This window comes from Mesocricetus auratus, unplaced genomic scaffold (assembly GCF_017639785.1).
Source record: "Mesocricetus auratus isolate SY011 unplaced genomic scaffold, BCM_Maur_2.0 Super-Scaffold_100004, whole genome shotgun sequence".
Taxonomy (NCBI): Eukaryota; Metazoa; Chordata; class Mammalia; order Rodentia; family Cricetidae; genus Mesocricetus; species Mesocricetus auratus.
This window is the reverse complement of record NW_024429189.1, coordinates 56,126,256-56,149,601: the sequence shown is the minus strand read 5'-3', so window position 1 is coordinate 56,149,601 and position 23,346 is coordinate 56,126,256. Positions and strand designations below refer to the sequence as shown.

The window sequence follows — 23,346 nt, the reverse complement described above, 5'->3', positions numbered from 1 at the left end:
AGTGGGTGGTACCCTTGAATGAATTGGTACAGGAGACAGCTTCCTGAACATAACACCAGTAGCACAGACAGTGAGATCAACAATTAATAAATGGGACCTCCTGAAATTGAGTAGCTTCTGTAAGGCAAAGGACATAGTCAGCAAGACAAAAAGGCAGCCCACAGAATGGGAAAAAATATTCACTAATCCCACATGTGACAGAGGGTTGATGTCCAAAATTTACAAAGAACTCAAAAAGCAAGTCTCCAGAACACCAAAGGATCCAATTAAAAAGTGGGCTGCAGAACTAAATAGAGAATTTTCAATAGAGGAGTCTAAAATGGCTGAGAGGCACTTGAGAAAGTGCTCAACATCCTTAGCCATCCGGGAAATGCAAATCAAAACAACTCTGAGATAACATCTCACTCCTGTCAGAATGGCTAAAATCAGAAACACCAGTGTCAATTTATGCTGGAGAGGATATGATGAGGGTGGAACACTCCTCCATTGCTGGTGGGAGTGCCAACTGGTTCAGCCACTTTGGAAATCAGTATTGAGATTCCTCAGTAACATGGGAATCAGTCTACCACAAGACCCAGCAACTGCACTCTTAGGCATATATCCAAAAGATGCCCATTCATACAACAAGGATGTCTGTTCCACTATGTTCATAGTAGCATTATTTGTAATAGCCAGAACTTGGAAGCAAACTAGATGCCCCTCATCCGAATAGTGGATAGAGAAAATGTGGTACATTTACACAATGGAGTACTATTCAGCAGAAAAAAAACAATGGAATCCTGAGATTCCCAGGCAAATGGATGACACTAGAAGAAACCATCCTGAGTGAGGTAACACAGTCACAAAAAGAGAAACATGGCATGTACTCTCTCATATATGGATTTTAGACATAGATCTGGGGAGTGCCATCCTATAAACCTATGGCCAGAGAGTCTGGGAAACAGCAACTTCATTCAGTGGCTGATAGAAGAAGAGGCAGACTCCCACGGTTAAGTACTGAGCTGATCTCAAGAAAGCCAGTAACAGAGAGGGAGGACTGATGACCAAAGGGATTAAGACTGGGCTGGTTTAACCCCCAGAAACAGCTGACCTGACAAAGGTTAACTCTTGAATCAGCCTGGCAATCCAGCATGGGACTGATCAAGACCCCCTGAATGTGGGTGTCAGTGAGGAGGCTTAGGTAATCTATTGAGACTTGGGCAGTATATCAGTACTCATCCCAAGTATACACACGGACTTTGGACTCCCATCCAACAATGTGAGATGCACTCTCACCCTGAACTCTTGGGGGAGGGTCTAGGCCCTGCCCTTTATGAAATGACAGACTATGGACACCCCCCATGGAGGGCCTTACCCTCCCTGGGGAAATGAGGGGATATTGGGGGGTTTGGGCACAGGACATGGGAGGAGGGGAGGGAAAGGGAGAGGGACCTGGAACTGACTTGTGAAGCAACCTTGTTTGTAATCTAAATTTAAACTGAAAAATAAATAAATTAAAAAAAATCTGCTGGTCACAAACATCCTTAGTTGGCAGATGGTAATCAGGAAGCAGGCTGGGTTCTGGCCCCTCAAGTAAGTCTCTTTTTTACCCATCTACTTGTCTCACAAGGCTCTAATATTCTCAAGCTGTGTCACCTATGTGTTGAGACATCATGCCAATGGAAATATTTCATGTTTAAACCACACCAGCCATCAAGAAAATGGAAATTTAAGATGGATCAAAATTTCTTCTTATCCCTACTGGAATGACTGACATTAAGAAAACAAATAACAAATACTCTTGAGCATGAGGGAAAAATGGGCAAAGATGGATGAAGTGAACTGAAGCGAACTTATTTAGTAATTATCAATTTGTATAGATAGTCCTCAAAAGCAAAAGTTATGATATCCCTGTCCTAAGTGTCAGACTGAAAAGTCTCTAGAGATACTTCTCCAAAGCCAATGTTTATTGCAGCACTCAGCACAATGCAAAGTTATTGGATCAAATTAGCTATTTGTCCATCAGAGAATGTTATAGATATATGTGCTGGAATTATATTCAACCACAAACAACAAAGGTATGCCACCTACTGGAAATAAATAAAAGTGTGAATTATCATATTAAAGCAAATTAAGTAATATGTAGAAAGACAAATATTGTATGTTTTCTCTCATGTATGTATATATATATACATATATATACATGAGTCATAGATGCATATGTTTCAGGAAGGATGAAGTGAAAGAGTCTTGATGTATGAAGGGGAATAATGGGAAGAGAAGCCCGAGGAAGCAGAAAGAATGGGAGGTAATATAAGAAACTTGGTCAAAGACCTTGCACTTAAATGAAAAATGCCCTTCTATAGGTAGTAATTGTACATATAGTGACATATGCCAATCAAATTGTAGAATCAATGCAAATGAAAAGACTAGGTAGAATAGAGCACTGCCATTTATATTATTATTTCTTTCTCATTTTGTATTTATGTTTTGTATATGAAAATGAGCACATTTGTAGTCCTTCTACACCCAGAAAGTCAATATCTCACCTGGTAAAGCATTGTCTTCATCTGGCTCTAGGGAATTTATCACCCTTGAGAACATACTATTATTACAGTTGGTGCATGAAAATGCATTAAATCTGAATTAGTATCTTCATCAGAGGAGAACTAGCCTCAAGGGATGAATCTGGGTTAAGGCAAATCTGCCTCAAACAAGCACCCTGTGTTATTACAGCCCTAGATGATACCCAGAGAAGAGCAGATATTCATCAAATTTCTCTGAAGAAGCTGAAAAAACCATTCTGCTTTCATCCACAATCACCAGTCACAATCATTTGGAAAAAGGAGGATCTGAAATGAACTGGTATGTGTCCCTTTGGCTTCCTCTTTAAGCAATTGTTCTTCATTCAAAAGAGAGTATGTCACTTGGTGATCTAGAAAGGCTACCTCTCTTTTAGGATCAGAGACTCTTAAAGTTCTTCTTTTAATTCTTTCTATGGACTCAATAAATTTCTAGGTCTACAAATCTGATGAAAATTGGATAATTAGGTAAGCTCCCCTCTTTATATTCCTGGAAGTTTTCCATATGGCTAGAAAAGCATAGACTGGGATAATTCACTGGTACTTAGTTTCTCTGAAGGAGTTTGTATTATACAAATGAAATATGGATGAATTCCAGATCACAGGTTACCCTATTGCATATTGTAGCATCTTGACCTGTTCCCCATTTCTAAATAACTTCCAAAACACTCACCTAATTATGGGGTTAAAATTTCATAGGCAGATCTCATCATTTTATGGAACCAAAGCATGTAAACTACTTTTAAAATATGGTAAATGCCCTCCGTTTGAGTTGTTACCCTGGTAAATTGCATAGTTTTCTGTAAATGGCAGGACTAATAGCTGCCTGAGTTAATGGCAGTTTTATTGCTGGTACATCATAAATTCAGCATTCTAACATGATGTGTTAAGGGGTTAATGAGTCCCTACCATTAACTGAGGGGCTAGGTGCAATTAAGGGTTTCCAGGGTAAGGACAGTCTATTTTCTTTAACTGTATGACTTATAGCAAATCAAACACGATTCATTGGCTGGCCCTACAACTAGAACTGTGTGGCAGTGCAAACTGGAGTCAGTGTGTAATAGAATTTACAAAAAGAACACTTGAATTTGGGGTGGTTATGTAGGAAGGCAAGGCCATATCTTAGAGAAGTTAAAGGGAGGAGTTTAATATGATCAATACATAAAATTACTAATGAAAATACACATAAAATTACACAATGAAATCCTGCATCAAAAAGCAAAAATAAAAATAAAAATAAGAAATTTGCTTAAAGAAATATAAATCATGCACCAGAGCTATTTCATACTTTAATAATAGAAAAGAAGATTTAGGAGACTGAATCAACACTTCCAAGTACACAAATAGTTGGTTCCATCATTCTGTAATGAAAATTGTCTTACAGAAATACTCCATGTAATCAATAAGTCGCTATATACAGACATGCAGTCCATTCATGTAAACCAGCATGAGAAAACTGCTTAAAAGTCAGAAAACTGGGACAAATATTTATATACTATCAAGGAATAATGTCTGTCCTGATAAACTATTTATGAAATTATACATAGAATTCATTGCATATGTATTGTGACTTACTATGTTATCTTTGAGCTATTAAAATGTATCCTTTTTTATTTTTTGGTTTTTCGAGACAGGGTTTCTCTGTATTGTTTAAAATGTATCCTTTAAAGTTATGAATAAACGTACATTTTAAAGAATACATCAGTGCTAATGAGTCATGCAGCTGACATGTACAGCAGAAATCACATTAGATCCTCATGTTCATGACTCCAAAACTTTGGTTTCTGAAAAACTGAAATATCCCTTGTACCCTCTTCTAGGACTTTTTTCATGTTCCTCCTTCTATTGTGAATTACCCCAAGCCTTCCCTTTACTACCTTTAAGCCTTAAGTGAACATTTTTTCTTACATCCCTTCAATTCAGTTGTTTCTATTGGCATCATTTTTAGTTTATGAGTTTTGTCTTGACAGAGAAACCATGTCTAAAAAGCTTGTCAACCAAACCAACCTATTTCTTTTATCTATTATTTATTGTTCTCTCATAAGTTACATATCAACCACAATTTTCTGTCTCTTCTCTCCTCCTCGTCCCTACTCCTACTTCTCCCTTCCCCCAGATGTTTCTTCCTCTATATCCCTTCAAAAATGGCATGTCACCCACAGTTTTCAACCAAATATGGCATATCATGTTGCAGTAAGAATAGTCACATCTCATCAGAAGGATCGCCAAAGTAGGCAAAAACATCAGAGACAGTCTTTTCTCCAACAGTTAGTTGTCCAATAAGAACAACAAGGTACACAACCATAGGACCTGGGTCAAAACAATGAGGGCTCCCTGATTGTCGCTTCATTCTCTGTGAACCCCTAGGAGCCCAAGGTATTTAATTCTATGGGCTGTTTTCTTGTGGTGTCCTTGACCCCTCTGACTTCAACAATCATTCCTCCCCATATTCCATAGGATTTCCCCCAGCTCTGAACTATGCCTATTGTTTGGCTGTGGGTCTCTGCACCTGTTCTCACCAGTTGCTGCATGAACCCTCTCTGCTCTCTGATGACAACTATGCAAGTCTCTGATCTACAAGTATAACAGAGCATTATTAGGAATCACCTCTGGGATATCCTGGTTTCAGAACCTCCAGGGTCTCAAATTGGACAAGTCATTGGAAAGACATTTCCATAACTTCTAGACCACTTGTGCCTCAGAGCATCTTACATAGAGGACAAATTTTATGTGCAAGGTTTTGTGGCTGTGTTGATGTCCCAATACCTCCACTGGAAGCCTAGCCCAATTACAGAACACTCAGGCTCAGTATTCTCCATTACTAGGAGTTTTTGCTAGGGTCATCTTCGTATATTCCTTGGGCTTCCATTGCACCATTTTTCTACTTCACCCATGAAATTCCCCAGTTCCAGTTGTCTATCTCAATATTTCTCCCCCACCCCAACCACACGTGTTGGGAAGGGGAAATCAAATAGATTTTGCACATGGACTGGGGAAAGTGAGATGAGAAAAATAAAGTCTATTTTTAAGAATAGGGCAGTTTACAAAATGCTATTTGTACCCTTTATTTTTCATTTTTTATAATTTCATAGATAACTGTATTTATATAATTTCCATTCACTTCTATTACTCCTCTAACTCTTGTTGTACCCCTTTTCAAATTTAAGACCTCTCTTTTTAAAATTTTTAAAATGCTGACTCCACAAAATAGAAATTATGTAATTCCAAGCAAGAAACACAGCTTCCCATTATTCCATTTATTTTCACAAAAGGAATTCATCATCATTGACCAGTACTACTTGGGTATTAGATGATAATCAGTATTAAGTATATAATTTCAGATTTAGAGGGAAAGCAGGAAATTACAAAGGCATAATTTTTGAAAATGGCAAATTTGGAGGTTCCCTGTATCATAATGTTGTGTCAGGACTTTTAAATTTTTATTTTATCTTATTTATCTATCTTTTCCCCCCCCACAGGTTTTGCATATATGTTATGGATTCTGGTTTTGTATATGTATGAGATTACTGAATATGCACACAAGTATGTCTCTGCATCATTATAGTTTTTGTGCCTTTTCTTGAGCTCTTTTCCTTCTATTCGTTTTGCTTATTTTGATTTGTCTACTTTTACATTGCCTTACATTTTATTTTATTATTATCTGATAAGTGTCCAGTTGTTTTGCATGGAGAGATAGAAAGGGGATGAATCCTGATGATAGGGCAGGAGGAGAGCAATGGGAAGGAATACAGGGAAGGGAAATCATAATCAGAATATATTGTATGAAAAATCTACTTTCAATAAAATAAAAAAAGACTAAGTCAATTTTCTGAATTTTCTTACATATGAAGTCAGAATGTACTATCCATATGCTGACACCACAATATTTCTAAACCGAGTGAGCCCCAGTCTTTTCATTATTCAAGTGAAGCCTAACCATCTATACAGTTCAACAGCTTGCACACTGGTAATTACCATAAGCATCAAGGGAGAGAGAAGAATCCATTTAATTTGAAAGAACAGTTTTGTTTTGAGACAGAGTCTAATGTAGATTAACCAGGAACAAACTACTATGCAGCCAAGGATGACCATGACCTTGAACTTTGGCTCTTCCTGGCTCCCACTTCCACGTGCTGAGATTACAGGCATGGGTCACCATACTGGCCTATATTATTATATTTCAAAGAAAAATTATTCTACCATATGTGCAGACTGGATAACAATATAGTAAATCAATATGAGACCTAATGACTTAGAAGCCTAATAATGATTAATTTTAAATCACACTTTCTTTTTTAGGTTATACAATTATGAGCTGGAATGCTAATCACAACATAAATGGGAAATCAAAACAATGTGACAGAGTTCATACTTTTGGGTCTTACAGGGAACTGGCACTTGCGGAAACTGCTCTCTGCTGTGTTTCTAATCATGTATGTGGTCATGGTGCTGGGAAATGTGCTCATCATAGTGACCATGGTCACAAGTCAGAGTCTGAGATCACCAATGTACTTTTTCCTCACTTTTTTGTCCCTAGTCGATGTTACCTATTCTTCTGTCATTGTCCCTAAGCTGATTGTAGATTCCCTTTCTGAAAGTACTACCATTTCCTTTGAAGGCTGCATGGCCCAGCTCTTTGCAGAACATTTCTTTGGGGGTGTGGGAATCATTCTGCTAATTGTGATGGCCTATGATCGCTATGTGGCTATCTGTAAACCTCTTCACTACATGACCACCATGAATCCTCACATGTGTTGCATGCTGTTGGGAGGAGCTTGGGTAGGGGGATTTACACATGCAACTATTCAGCTTCTTTTCATGTATCAAATACCTTTCTGTGGTCCCAATGTCATAGATCACTTTATATGTGATTTGTTTCAGTTGCTGACATTGGCCTGCATGGACACCCATGCCCTCGGTCTCATTGTCATTTTTAACAGTGGGGTGATGTGTATGGCCATCTTCCTTATTCTAATTGCCTCTTACATAATTATCCTATGTTCTCTAATGATTCATAACTCTGAAGGGCGACAAAAAGCTCTCTCCACATGTGGCTCCCACTTCATAGTGGTTGTGTTATTCTTTGTGCCATGTATTTTCTTATATGTGAGACCTGTGTCTACCTATCCTATCGACAAGGCCATGGCTGTGTCAGATTCAATTGTCACACCCATGCTGAATCCCTTTGTCTATACTCTGAGGAATACTGAGATGAAAAATGCAATGAAGAAACTTTGGAGGAAGTAGGTTTTCTTTTCCAATTCTCTTTTTTGCTAAGGTTTATGATTCTCATAAGAAATAGTTTTTCTTTCAGAAATCAATAATGAATAAAAATGTCCTTTCTTAGAAATCAAAAGTGTGTTTTATGTTAATAGAGATATTAAAATCTGCTTTGATTTAGACTATTTAAAATATAAGATTTATAGCTTTTCTAGAATTATACCTTTCCTTGACTTCACAATACCTTTGCAAATCCTTGCTTTCCATAAATTCTGTTTAGCCATCTTTCTACTGCTTTTTTTGTAAAAAGAACATCTTATATTCCTTAACACTTTACTACCAGACATCAACCACGCTCTTTTTTCTCCAGCTGCCCTTAATGCTATGATAACTTTTGATCCCTTGAGTTAATGTCTCTATAACATATGTGCCTAGGTTAGTATAGCTTATAATATGAAAAAGAAATATACGTTTGTAATATGAAAAGAAAGGTAGAACTATTCAGAAAAAAGAAGAAAATATAGGTGGAGTGTTGAGGGACAAGCTGATAGGTAATAGAGTTCAAAATATGATTAAAGTACATTATACAATTGTGTGAAGCAATGTTTTGAATTCATAAATATGTTCAATGAATTTGCCTGAATAAAATATTAACTGTAAAACTGAGTTTTGTTTTTCAGTGAAGCCAGCCTGCATCAATATATTCTCTTCCTTTGCTGCCATTAATTTTCTCAACAAAGTGGATATTGGCCACTGAATTTTTCCCATCATGGATAAGTGCTTTACCAATGTGCTATGGCCTCAGTAAATGTTTTTATTCTTTATCTCAATATATTTGTTTACTCCAAATAATGATCAAAGATGCATTTTATGATTATCTAAATAATTGACTGAGTAATTAAAAATAACCCAAGTATCAGAGAGACTATTAAGTAGAATTCTATGTTCACTTTTACGAAGCTGCTTTATGCTGGGAGATTGTCAAGATTATACTAAGAGATAAAATTTGAGATAATATTATTTTTTCCTATGATTTATTCAGGATAAATAATAAATTTTCATAATCATAATAACAATGAAAAAAATACAATACAATAAAAGTATTGTAATGCAAACAATCACATCTTAAAGTGAGATCCTTGACTTATTTTTTAATTAGGTAGGGATTCCTAATTTGATAAAGGTCAACCTAAGAAATGGTATATTAGCTAATTCTTACTTTCAAAATATTTTCAACTTCATTCTATAAATTTTAATCACCTGTTGCTTTGCTTACTAATTTAGCAAACAGAATTAAAATTGCTTTTGGAGGCTGGGCATGGCAGCTCATGCCTTTAATCCTAGCATTCAGGAAGTCAAGGTAAAAGGATGTCTGCAGTTCAAGGGTATCCTGATGTACAAAATTGGTTCTAGGATATACAGAATTGCATAGACAGAGATGATTCTGTTGCAAAACAAAACATGAACAAATTTATTAATTTTAATGAATAGTATGATTTTTCCCATTAAATATATTTTTGAAGATAATGGTTAGCAAAGTATGTTCATAGGACTAATGTGCGGCTCCTTTTTCAATGGAAACAAATCACCACACAGTAATAGCTGGCATTCATCATATTAATACATCAATATTTATTATGCCATTGAGAATTAAATTTGAAAGTTTGAGTAGACACAATATGAAATCACAAAAATCTTCAAGCCACTCTGCGTGTTTCCATGATAATGGCAGTATATGAAAAAATGTGAATTTCCAATTCAAGAGAGAAAGAGGACAAATGATGAGCAGCATGTGCCAGGATGATTTGTAATACTATATTCAAAGGAATTATTCTATTCTAAAGATGTGATTGATCATCATTTCATAGTATCTCTGTGTGTTTGTGTGTGTGTGTGTGTGAGAGATGGACTATCACTCTTTTATTCCTATTATTTAGTCTGAAACCCAGCCCACTGATGAATCCGAAGGACAGAGATCATAAAAATGTAGGCAGGAGTAGTCACTTGTTGACTTTGTAAAAGATATGCATGGTAGTTTCTCCTTGACACTATTCTGTAATGACAGTGTTCATTACTAACAGTGTTTGTTTCTCAGGGCTAGAGAGTTATGCATATTTGCCATTCACTGTTCATAGGGAATCACAAAGAAGTCTTGTAGAAGCAGCCTGAGTGGAAACACGCAGCATTTTGAGTAGGTGTTAGAATGTGTTCAGTCTCTATATCAAGGGTATATAATTAGAAATGTCATATTTGAGAGGCCTCAAAACATCTGAAAGAGGAAGCAGAGTATTCACCCATCAATATCTGCCATGTCCAGAGTCAATGAGTCAGTTTATAAATCATCAGACAAGATTTTCCTGTGTTCTACATTACTCTCCCTCACTTGTCTCCTTAAATATTCTTGTCTGTCTTTCTCAGTTTTATATCCTAGACCTTAGCCAAAGATGGAGAGCAACTTTTAACACTTTGAAGGCAACAAAGTTTGAAACCTTCATTTTTAATATTTGTATATATTTTATTGGTCACATAATAATTACAAAAATTATTGAGTAAAGTGCTGCTTTAACACATACACTGTGTGTAATGATCAAAATATGGAAAGGCCATATTCACCATCTCTAACAGTTATAAATTGCTTGTGCTGGTAACACTATCAATCTTTTGAACTACCTAGTTATTTGGAGTATTCCAAGATTATGGTACTATTTTGTAGGCCAATAGCAATGGAAGGCAGATGGTTACTTGGTTTTTATTAGTTATTACTCACATTATTATGAAAAACTACTAAAACAAAATTAGCTTAAATGAAGGATAGTTTATTTGGTCTCACAGTTTGAGACTCTAGTTCATCATAGCAGGTGCATCATGATGGAAGCAGCCCATGGTTTCGAATCACTTTGCATCCACAGTCAGGAAGAAGAAAGTAAAAACACAAAATCTTCCTCCTTTTTAATTCAGTCCAAGAGACCCCAGGCCTTGGAATTCTGTCACCTACTGTTAAGGTGTGCTTTCCCATCTAAATGAACATAAGCTACATCCCTCACAGGCATGCTCAGAGACCTACCTTTTAGGTGATTTCAGAATTTTGCATGATGACAATCAACATTACAGCTGGCATCAGTGCATTTGAACTGAGCATGTAAACTTCTGATGGAGGATTTATCTAAATCTACTGGATATGGAGCTCCAAGTTTACCTAACAGTGAGGAGACTTCATGAAGCCTTATGAATTTGCATTTAAAGACTGACAAAGAGGTCTTTCTTGCAATATGATATTTGAAGGAACAGCCAAAGATAAGAAATAAATGTTTATTTGTTTTATGACTTACTTAAAAGCAATTATATTTAAAAATCTCCATGGGTATTGAAAACAAAAATCAAGGACATAAAATAATAAAAATTATGAATATTTATCTGTAAAGTATATAGACAAAACTGACATCTGTGAATAGGAGGTATCAATGCCTACTCTGCTATCAATTGTTCATAATGAAATTATTTGAAAAATTTGTGACGTGATAACCCCCATGTTCAAATGGGAAATGCTCTATTGACACAGAACACTGCCTTTTTCATCACCTCCTATATTTTGTTTCCTTGTTTTTTTTTCCTCAGGATGGAATCCAGGGCCTTCTGCATGTTAACCAAGCTTCTTATCAATGAATTGATTTCCAGAAGATCATTATCACTTGATGTGGTATTTTTGGGTATCAATATAATTTATAACCTGAGACAGTGAAAAAGCATAGCTTTATTTTATTGTGAGAGGAAGAACTTCAGAGTGAGTGTGAATTACAATAATATTGATTAAATTATATGGAAAATGAAATTACACATTTTAAAATATTCAAATAGTGAAAAGCCCAAGGGGGGTAAACTCTAGCTTTGACTTTCTCTCTTTGAAATATAAATTATAAATTTTCATGAACTATTTAAAGCCAGAAAACAAATCCTGTTCTCTGTGTCATTTCTGGTACTCATGGGGTACTAAGAAGTTAACCTATTCCAGGTTAACAATGTGTTCTTAACCAGAAAGTTCATTTCTTCCTCCAAATATTCACATAGCTGAAATAAGCAATAAGGATGATGATGATGTTCTTTCTCTCCACCCAGATAGAATAAGTCTTTCTATGCCTCTCCCAACCACCCCTCTCTATCCTTATGTGTCTGTCTTTCACCCTATTAGACAATATTATTCTTTCTTGATCTGTATATTCAAGCTGCCTAAATTTCCCCTTTCCTAGCCCTACTTCTCCAATGACATGTGAAAAACACTCCAGTTCACATCCAAGTGAAAGGCTCCTCCCACCACCATCCACAGGAGGTCAATTAACTTTTTGGGGGAAAGTCTGGGTTCAGGTGTATTTTCAAGTTTTTACTACAGTTCAATTGTCCATCACTGTAAATCGCCCAGCGAGGTAAGAATGTACACAGATTATTGTTTCTAAAATCATCCTTTTAATCCTTAGCTTGGCAAAGTGAAAAGTTTGCTTTTAATGGTTTCTTATAAATGTGTTTAAAATACAGTAGAATAAAATCTTTAAAAGTAATTAATATATATACTTTCACTTATATGCAATTATTTGCCAATTAATTATTTACCTATCTATATGTACATGTATATGATTAATTTTCTATCTATATTGAAGATTGAATCAGATTACGACTTTCAGAATTCTTATTTCATGTACTTCTGTGTTTACTTATTTATGTGTCTGTACCCAACATGACACAAGTGAGGAGGTCACTGGACAGCTTATGGGAGTTTATTCTCTCCTTAACCTTGTGGGTTCCAAGGATTATATTCAAGTCATCAGGCTTGAGGACAAGAACATTTACTATTAAGGCATCTCACTGGTCCCAGGATATTGTTTATATACATATACACAAGACAGATATATTAACTATAGACTCTCAGAAATATTTTAATTCTCCAGGCTATGTATCAAAACTCAACTCTTAAGGGTCTATACACTAGAATTGCCAAGTATTGTTTATCAACCGAAGTCATACTTTACCACACCATAATTTTTTCATGGCATTTTTTACTTCTGCATTCCTTAGAGTATAGATAAGAGGGTTGAGCAAAGGTGTCCCAGTTGTATAAAACACAGCCACCATCTTGTCTATTGGAAAAGTAGTTGGTGGACGTGTGTAGATAAATATACAGGGACCAAAAAATATGACCACCACAATGAAATGAGAAGTACAAGTAGAAAGTGCCTTTCGTCTTCCTTTTGCACTGTGGTTTCTCAGAGAGTATAAAATGACAATATAGGAGATAAGCAGTAGTATGAAACTTACCATGCATATGGCACCACTATTAGACACAACTAACAAATTTATAGCATAGGTATCCATACAGGCAAGTTTCAGTAATGGTTGCAAATCACAGAAATAGTGATCAATCACATTTGGACCACAGAATGGTAGACTTAAAGCCAAGAAAATCTGTGCTGAAGAGTGGATACAAGAACCAACCCAGGCAAGAATCACTAATATACCACAGACATGCTGGCTCATTATAGTTGTATATCTTAGAGGCTTACAGATTGCTACATAGCGATCAAAGGCCATGAGGATGAGCACAAAGATTTCCATGCAACCAAAGAAGTGAGCTGCAAAGACCTGAGTCATACATTCATTGTAGGTAATGGTTTTCTTCTGAGAAAGGGAATCCACAATCAGTCTAGGGGTTGTAGTTGTAGAGAAGCAAGCGTCAGCAAAGGACAAATAAAAAAGAAAGAAGTACATGGGACTCCCAAGTGTCTGACTTATCTTAATGGTCACCACAATGAGAAAGTTCCCTATTAGAGTCATAAGGTAAAGAATCAAGAAGACTCCAAATACTGCCTTCTGTTTTACTGGATTCTGTGTCAGCCCAAACAAAATGAATTCAGTCACACTATTGTTATGCATCATGGTCGTAGAAGGTAGGAAGTACCTGACAAATGTTTAACCTGCCAAGAAAAAGAAATGGCATATTAGGTCAGTGTCCTGGTCAACCCCAGACTGTTAGTTACAACTTCCTTTGTCATGTAATCCCTGAGTTTTTCAGTTACCCCAAAGTCCACTTTTTAAAAATTCAGCATAGATACCTGGGTCTCAAAGATATTTACCATAGACTCAGAAGCTATTGGACTGGATCAAAACTTTTAAACTTGAGGGCTAAAAAGCATAACTGTTGTTCGAGTACCTTGCTTCTTGTGTAAATTCCAAAGTGTAGAATTTGTTCTTTGAAAAAGTGAGTTAGTGATTTAGAAACTTAGGAAAAAATGTTTTTGTTGGGCAGTTATGAGCACATATACTTTCTCTAACTCATTCTGAATGTTTTGAAGAAGTTAGTAACTCAATGAGTACATGCATATATTCATGTGTATGACAAAATGAATAGATGCATATATACATACAAACATACACCCCATTGCTAATTTCTTACCTAGTCTCTATAATGAGAAGGGAAATACTTATTGCAACTAACCACTAAGATTAGTAATCCCATTAAAACAAAAATCTCAATTCAATTCATTCACCTTTGTGTTTACTATCCTAGTCTTTTTTCTCCTGGATAAATCATACTTTAAAAATTTATTTAATCATATTTTACTATTACCTCTTATATTCAATATGTCACTTTATGATAACCATGATAAAAAAGGATTTGGATGATTCTTTAAGATTATTATAATCAAAGAAAACTGTAATTTATATAATATTTTTGCTACACTTAGGTTTATTCCATTAGAAATTTAAATTTTTCTACCTGTAAGTTTGAACTTAAATTAAATATTTTTGATACTATTAAACTTGAAAAATGTTCTTTAAAATGACATATGTCCATATATACTTTTATATTTACCTATATATACTGTGAATTGTATATTGTCCCAATATTATGTGAAAACCTTCATTGTTGTAGTGTTATGTTTTGCTTTGTTTCTATTGCTTATTTAAACATTTGTATATTAGATTATTGAAAAAAACTCTTCCATGTAATTTTATATTGTAACTTTGACCTAGAATTTCTAAAAAATTATTATTGTCTTTTATTATGTTAATTTATGTGTTTCTCTCCCTCTGTGTGTGTGTGTGTGTGTGTGTGTGTGTGTGTGTATGTGTATGTGCCTGCATGTGTACTCATGCCATCACACTCATGTGAAGGTCAGAGGTTTTGATTCTCTCCTTCCACTATGTGGGTCCATTGGATGGATCTCAGGTTGTCAATCATGGCAGGAGCTCTTCACCTCCTGCATCTCACTGACCACATGTTTTTATATTATACTTTACAATCTGAAGCATAAATTCAAATTTAATAGAGTAGTATTACATACATAATTTCTTTGAGATGCATGCTGCTTATAGTTTTATTTTCACAAACAATAATTTTATAAAGCAGCAATTTCTGAAGCACAATGTTACCTAATCATTGCTTTTGGTAAATATTAGCTGTTTTCCAATACTTTATATCACTTGATTAAATATTAACTTACTTTAGAATTATTTCTCATCATGATTATATATACTTCTAGACAGATTTACAGGTATATTTATATTTTTGGTTCTGTGTATCCTTACCTTACATACAATTGTGACTAGAGTTAAGTACTGATGAATTTTCAGAAAAAGTAAGTTCTATGACAAAATTTTCTTGTGATACTATTTTATATTTATATATTTTATATTAGTTGATTGATAAAATATGTTTCATACAAATTTTATGGAAACAACTTTCATTTTCATATTTTTCCTGAAAATGTCAAACTTCTGCTCATTTTAAAAGGCATTTTTCAATCTTGATATTTTCATGAATAGATATCAACCTAGCAAAATAATGAGATTTGTTGGTTAAGAATGGTTTGTATTTGTCTATAATTATTTATTTTCTTATGGTATCTTCGCATGCCTTATAGTCCAATTTGCTAATACCTCTATTTTAATTTAGTCCTATAAAATATTCCTTAAAATATAACACTCTTTCCTTACTGTTTCCAAATTATCTTTTGTTTCAAAGGATGAATAAGATTACCTGGACACAGTCCGTCCTACTGTAACATTTGAGACCTGGCTACTTTCTTTTTCTGTTTGCTTTTTTTGTTCAATGGATGTTTATTTGTTTTTATTTTATTTTAATTTATTTTATGTTGTTATCTTTCTTTTAAGAACTTATTTATTTTCTAAGCCGGGCAGTGGTGGCGCACGCCTTTAATCCCAGCACTTGGGAGGCAGAGATAGGCGGATCTCTGTGAGTTCCAGGCTGGGCTGGACCAATAGCCTCCAAAACAATACAGAAAAACCCTGTCTTGAAAAACCAAAAAAAAAAAAAAAAAAAAAAAAAAAAAGAACTTATTTGTTTTCTAAGGACAGTGAGCAAACAAGGGTGTGAATTTGGTGGGTGAGAAGGTAGATAGAATTGGGAAGAGTTGGAGAGGGTAAATATACCAGAATATCCTGTATGAAAAAATTCTTTTTTCAAGAAAAAAAAAGATAAATGTAAATCAATTAATTAGTTATTTAAGGTTCTATTAGTTACCAATAGAATAGCAGAAATCATCTTCAGAAAGAAAAAATAATTTCCCAAGTGATATAATGCTCACAGATGAACTTGACATTACTTATATTAAATAAAACCTCAAATGACAGATGTCAGATTTGAGCTAGATTCTCAGTGTTGTCATTGAGGCCAAATGAAAGGAGTGTGGCACCTCCATGAGCACACTTGAATATCACTTCTCTGCCCACTAGGGACATAAAGCTCGAACACCACAGTATCTACATGTAATTATGAGAAATACAACAATCTACCTATGCTGGGTTACTAGACTCGATATAAGCAAATCATGTAGAGATGTGTTATTTCTGTGGTGACTTTCATTACTGATTATCCAGTCACAGTATTCCCTTCCATAAAACTTGTAATTCAAGTTATTTGCTCAAGTTTTATATTGTGTCAAACCCAAGTTTTCCTTACAAGTGGCTAAGATAAACATCGTGCTTGAAGATCGTGATAGCTTTTCTGTAGTGGCCACATGATAAAAGTAACTTTTATGATATTATGAACTATAAAAATACAAAGAACAAAACTACATAGCATCTTGAATATAGGATCTCTGTAATGAAGGTAAAATTGAAATAGAACACCTCTAATAGTGTAGATTCCAGTAATATGAAAATTAGAGAAAAATCATCATTTGGGACAAACAAAAGGAAAGCATAATTTAATGGCAATGAAAAGAAAAATACATTTCTAGGCAAACTAATTTATACATTCCACCTAGAAAACAAGACTGCAAAAACAAAAGTTTGGAAATTTAAGTGATTTCTTGTAAGAGGTTCATTAAAATAATGTGATGAATTTTGGGTGTGTTTTCCTTAGTAAATTATAAAATTGAAGATGCAAAACATAAAAATACTCACTACTACAGTTTATTTGCCAGGATTTGGTGAGTTACTTAGCCGAAAAAGGTGCCTCCACCAAGACTATGACTTGAGTTTGAGCCTTATAACAACCTGCATGACAGAAATAGAAAATAAACTTCTGTAAAATTTCCTTTGACTTTCACATATGTTAGTTCCATGCTACACACTCACACACACACACACACACAGACCGCAGAAAGACAGAGATGAGACAGATACACAGAGAGATAGACACAGAGACAGACCCACAGAGAAATAAATGCAATAAAAATTAAAGCAAAGATTCATTTATCTCTTGAAATAAAAAAATCACTGAATTATTCATTGGAATTTCATAATTTTTGTCTGGGATTTTCTTATGAGCTTAGTTTTAATGAAAAGCCAGGGTTATCTTGCTACAGACATCTATTGTTCTCCCCTTTTAGTAAAAAAACAATAAATTCAGCTGTCCTGAAAAATTGCAGGGTTTAGAAAACTTGGACCTAAAAGGTTTTGCTTCTCATCCTGGGTCATACCTGGCTGCTCGTAATAAACAAACAAGTTTTTGCAATGTGTGTGGACTGGAAGAATATAAACTTTCCTTATTAGGTGTGGTAAAATTGGATAAATAATGTTCAAACACAGAGGAGAAAATATTGTTCTACAGATGGTATAATTAAACAAACACATACAAAATTATTAGTGAAAGTCTGTTAGTAATATTGATGCTGAAAGCCAAAAAAGCAGATTTGCCATGCAGGGTGTCTCAAGTTTGACTTCCCCACTAGAGTCCCTATGTTAGAGAAGGACTGGAAGTTCTCATCCTCAACTATTTTCTAGAAGAACAGCAAAATTGAATGTTTAGCCTCTTCTTGATAAAAGATTATTTTCATATTTGTATAGTGTAGGCTATGATTCCTTTGGCACAACATTTTACAGTTACTATATCCTAATATCTCATCTATATAATCTATTAATTAATATAGAAAGTAATTTGAATATCCAAGAAGTTTATTAATAAAATCACTGCTAGCCTTTAGTGATACATCTTTTCTATGTCCCTAATCAGAAAACAAGGACCACAATTTAGACTTTTAGCTTGACTTTTTGTGTATTCTCTCCCCTCTGCCTTCTTCCTTCATCGCTATAATTGGACAAGTGGGCAGGTGAGATGAAATGGCTCATGTGCTGTAAAGTTACTACTGCTTCCAAACACAGTGGTTGAGATACTCACTGTGGCTTTCAGCATCACTGTTCCAGTGTCACCAATTCCATTCCATGTAATCACACCTAGAATGTCACTTTTTCTGTACATTTCACATGTGGAAGCCTGATGATCTTTCCTTTTCTAAAACCCCTAGTCTCTGTTTCTTTCTGGACAGAGAACCCAGTGTAAATACCATTTCCTCAGCAAAGCCTATCTATATTTAAAGAGTCTAGTATGGTGTAACTAATATACTTCCTTTGTAAACTTTGTATTGTGCATATTTTCTGAGTATTTTTATCCCTCGAGAATACTTGTCTCATTTTTGTTGTAGCACTATTTATTCAGACAGTTCTGCACTCCCAAATAAGACAGATAAGATAAATTTATGCTGTTCCAGACTGCACATATTACAAAAACGTGTGCCTGTCAAACAAGAGCCAGAGAAGACCCAAGGCTTTGTTCCCCAAGTGTTCTAACCCCTATATCTGTACAGCATTCATGCCTGTTAAATATAGGTGAAGATCCATAGTCAAAAGGAAAATATTATCACTGTTAGTAAGAGTAAGAAGAGGAAGATAAGGAGATGAATCAGGCCAAAATTCATAAAAGGTTAAATAAAGTAAGATACTGTGTTTTAAGATTTAAGTAGAGTTGCTTTCTGTCTTTTATTCCTTGTTTTAGCCCTTACATTAAATCCACAGGATGAATTGTAAAGGAAGTTTATGCAAGTTCCCAACACTTATTTCATCCCCATTATCATACTGTCTCAGCAGCTTTAGTGCAAACTGATTCCATACCCTGAGGGCCTACATCTATTCCTGTCCTGACCCTACACTTGGTGAATAAGAAGTGTGTAGACAACCTGAGACTTTGTCCAGTGTCAGAGGCCAGATTTAGATAAAGAAAAACAAACTATTAACTTCTCATCAATGAACCAAACATGTTTCTGTTATTTTACATTTTCTAGGATTCAAAATGAAAATAGTTGATCTAAAAAGGAGGAAAATATGAACAAAATAGCTTATTATATTTGAAAACTTACCCTTTCTTTTGGAGATAAAGAGATTGTTTCCAACATATTGCTCATAGTTTATTTTCTCTTATTCAGTTCTGATTTACTTTGACAATGAATCATATGAAAGAGTGTCCGCAATATGCAAATTGGAGGACTGAGTCTTTCCAAGTGAGGCTGTATTTTAGATTCTTTCACAGTTGCTGTCTGTTATAAAAACTATGGAGAGAGAAGAAAGTCCACATACACTACTTCAGAAGACCCCATTTAGAATCCTGATGGAGACTGAAATATTGACTGAAAAGATTCTTTTCTTAAAAAGTCACTAGTACTCACTTTACTATACAAAAATATTTCTAAAATCAAAGTCAGCCCTTACACTGAAAAAGTCACTGGAGATATATGATAAGTAAATATCTTTTCTCTCCACAAAATATTTATAGGTAGGTATATGATAATATGCACAAATGCCCACCCTCAGAGGGACCAATACCATGTTCCTTTCTACTCTCCCCTGAAGGATTTTTCTGAACAGGCTATTTAACAGACTTAATACACTATCATAGCAACTACACAGCCAATTATTTCCAGGAAAATTTGTCATAGACATATACTAGTCCCTACCCCTAACTCCTTATTCTAAGGGACAGTTGTCACATTATTTACTGACTATTATATCCAATGATACTTTCAAAGCTACATTGAATTTTAGCACATAAAGAGACACAATAAGGTTTTTGAAAGGCTGGGATACTCTAGGGAGAATAAGGAAAGAGATATCTTGATTGAAGTATTCATTCTGGGGCTAGTAGGAAACCTGGGACTAAGGAAATTCCTGGGAATCCACAAAGATGAGCACAACTAAGATACTAAGCATTAGTGGAGAGGGTACATGAGCTGACCTTGATCTGTAATCAGATTGATGACTACCTGAATTATCATCATTGTACCTTCATCCAGCATATGATGGACGCAGATGCAGACATCCAAGGCTAAGCACAGGGCCAAGCTATCCCAGTCCAGTCAAAGAGATGGAGGAGCAATAATATGAGCAAAGGTGTCGAGACCATTTTGGGATACCCACAGAAACAGCTGACCTGAGCTAGTGGGAGCTCACTGACTCCAGACTGACAGCAGGGGAACCTTCATGGGACCGAACTGAGTCCTCTGAATGCGGTTGACAGGTGTGTCGCTTGGGCAGTCTGTGAAGCCATTTGCAGTGGGACCAGGATTTATCCCTAGTGCTTCAACTGGCTTTTTAGAGCCCATTCTCTTTGGATGGATTCCTTACTCAGCCTAGATACAGCGCAGGAGGCTTGATCCTACCTCAAAGAGATGTGCCAGACTTCGTTGACCCCCCATGGGAGGATTTGCCCTCCCTGAGGACTTAATGGAGGATGGGATGAGAAGGTGGGGAGAGTGGGGATTGATATGTAAAATGATAAAAGATTATTTTCAAATGAAAATGATAAAAGCATTTGAATATATATATTCAGTGTATTGAGTTTTAATCCCTGGAGCTTTTGACATATTTTGTAACTAATTTCTCACCATAAAAAGTGTTATCATTCAGATGCAAGACAAAAATCCAAGCAATCAGAATGGCTCAGGTAATCCTGTGGAAGAGGGCAAGGAATAATTGTAGGAACCAAAAGGGTAAGGGACATCTCAAGAAATATCACAGAATCAAATAACCAGACCTCATAGAGGCTCACTGAGATTGAACTAACAAGGGAGCTTGCCTGGGACTGACCTACACCCTCTACATACATGTTACAAGGTATAGCATTTCCTTCTTGTGAGACTTAGCAGTGGAGCAGGCTCTGTCCCTCACTCTTTTACATGCTTTTTGCATTCCTTTTCGTCATAGTGGGTTGCCTTGTCCAGTCTTAAAACTAGGGGAGGAGCCTAGTCTTACTGCAATTTGATATGCCATTTTGGTTGATATCCATGGGAGGCATGCCATCTTCTAGAAAACAACTGAGAAATATGGGTATAGGCAGAGGAGAGGTGAGATGAAGAACTGGGAGGAGAGAAGGGAGAGCAAACTGTGGTTAGGTGTATAAAAATAAAAATTTAAAGGTGTTAACATTAGAGTTAGAGATACAAAGGGAGAATACTTTCCTAGTATGTACAAAGGCCTTGATGCAGGCGCAAGGACCAAACCTGTACGTGATCATACACACCCATCCACAAATCACACACATGGGAATTAAACATACTAATGTACTATAACAATTAAATTATTTTACATTAACCTCAATGAATTTGATAAAAGGAATTTTAATATGTTAAGCAATTAATGTTGCAAGTTTTAAAGGAGTTTGAAAATGGAATAAAAGTGGGCAGAAAGCAAAAAAGAAAATTTAAAAGAATACTGCTTTTATTTTACTTCAGTTACTTTATATGTAATTAAATATGATAAAATGAAATACTTTAAAATTCATGTTAGCTAAGTTTTGACAAATTAAAATATTTCTACTACAATGCTATAAATTTATTTTAATTCATATTCAAAGAACTACCATTTGGTCAAGTTTGATTTATCTTCATTTTATCATTTTTTATATTTTGTTTTCTTTGCTTTTATCCTTCATTATGTACTCTTATCATATAATTATTTTTGAGTCCTATAAAGACCTTCTTACTAACTTTATAAAGTCTGAGAAATGAATTTGAAATCTACATTTTCTGTACAAGTGCTCTACAACTCAACCTCTGAATATTTCAGCATCTTAATGATGGATTCAGATGGTGAATAATAATTATTTTGAACTTTGAACGAATTAACCATGCACAACAGACATTACATAAGAGATGATTGTATGCTTACCTGTACTTGGCATTAATATGCTGAACAGAATCTTTAATGCCTATTAGGCTTACATACTTACTGATATATGAATTTCTTTAAAGGTTGAGGAAAAAAGTAGGAGGCTTGTTTATCTCATCTGAAATTGTTGTGAATGACAACAGAAACAATGTAAGACAACAGTGATGCTAAAAATATAAAAATGTGTATGTCAATATTATCTTTTTTACTTTAATTACTTTGATTATTTCCCCAATACTTCAAATACCACATAGTGCTGCTTCTTATACTATTTAATGTATACAGTTAAATACTATATCCAAGAATGGAATAATACAAAACAAACTCTATAATGTACTTGATCCGAATTAAAATATTATTTAAGAACTACTCATATACAATGCATGTGGGGTCACTTTAACCAAGGAACAAAGCAGAAATTAAATGAAATAATAAGGACACGAACTCTAGGTTTACAAATAACTGTATCAAATCATGCTTTGCTTAGTCTCACATTTAATAGATTATTTAAATTTGTAAAAGTTTCATATTTTACTTCAATCACCTAGTAGAGTAAAGCTGTATGTGCACACATACTGTCCTTGGGAGAATCTGTTAAGGAGACAGACATAATTCCACATATAGCTTGGCTGCTAAGCGTGGATGTGTTGACATCCTAGGTTCCCAGTTTGAAGGTGACATACAGAAAAGATTCCTGCTGACTTGTAATGTCCACAGAATATTATCGAGGCTATAAAGGGAAAACAATATATTTATTTATCAGAGAGAGAGAGAGAGAGAGAGAGAGAGACGCACTGACCAGGAGTCAGAAGCGTGGCTGGCTTCCAGGAGAAAAAAGGGAGTTCCTTCTTCTTTCACTTCCTTTTATATCTACCTGTGTCAGTTTACATGTCTCCGCCCTCATGGGTGGATAGCTTTCTGGGGTTCACTCCTACAATTCCCATTTTAGTATAAATAGAAGATTTAAATTTGATACAAACTCAAACATATACAACATATATACGTAGAGGGTGATAATTAAGTTTTAATCTACTTATCCTAAACATATCCATTCCACCTAAATTCTAAACTTATCTGAAAAGGATGCCTAAGTCTGAAAACCTCCTTCCAATCCCAA

At 35.1% G+C, this 23,346-nt stretch overlaps 2 protein-coding genes across 2 annotated transcripts; one reads left to right on the top strand and one right to left on the bottom strand.

The window, feature by feature from the left end:
* The first annotated feature begins 6,899 nt into the window (after positions 1-6,899).
* On the top strand, positions 6,900-7,808 carry LOC101835894 (olfactory receptor 4C6-like). The gene has a single exon (XM_005064582.1). The coding sequence runs from the start codon at positions 6,900-6,902 to the stop codon at positions 7,806-7,808; it is 909 nt and encodes a 302-aa protein (XP_005064639.1).
* A 3,268-nt stretch (positions 7,809-11,076) lies between these two features.
* Positions 11,077-23,089, bottom strand: LOC101840227 (olfactory receptor 4C11). The gene is made up of 4 exons (XM_040745729.1): positions 20,948-23,089; positions 19,427-19,615; positions 17,196-17,288; positions 11,077-13,741 (listed from the first exon to the last, which is right to left on the bottom strand). The coding sequence occupies exon 4, from the start codon at positions 13,701-13,703 to the stop codon at positions 12,789-12,791; it is 915 nt and encodes a 304-aa protein (XP_040601663.1). The 5' UTR covers positions 13,704-13,741; positions 17,196-17,288; positions 19,427-19,615; positions 20,948-23,089; the 3' UTR covers positions 11,077-12,788.
* Positions 23,090-23,346: the final 257 nt, after the last annotated feature.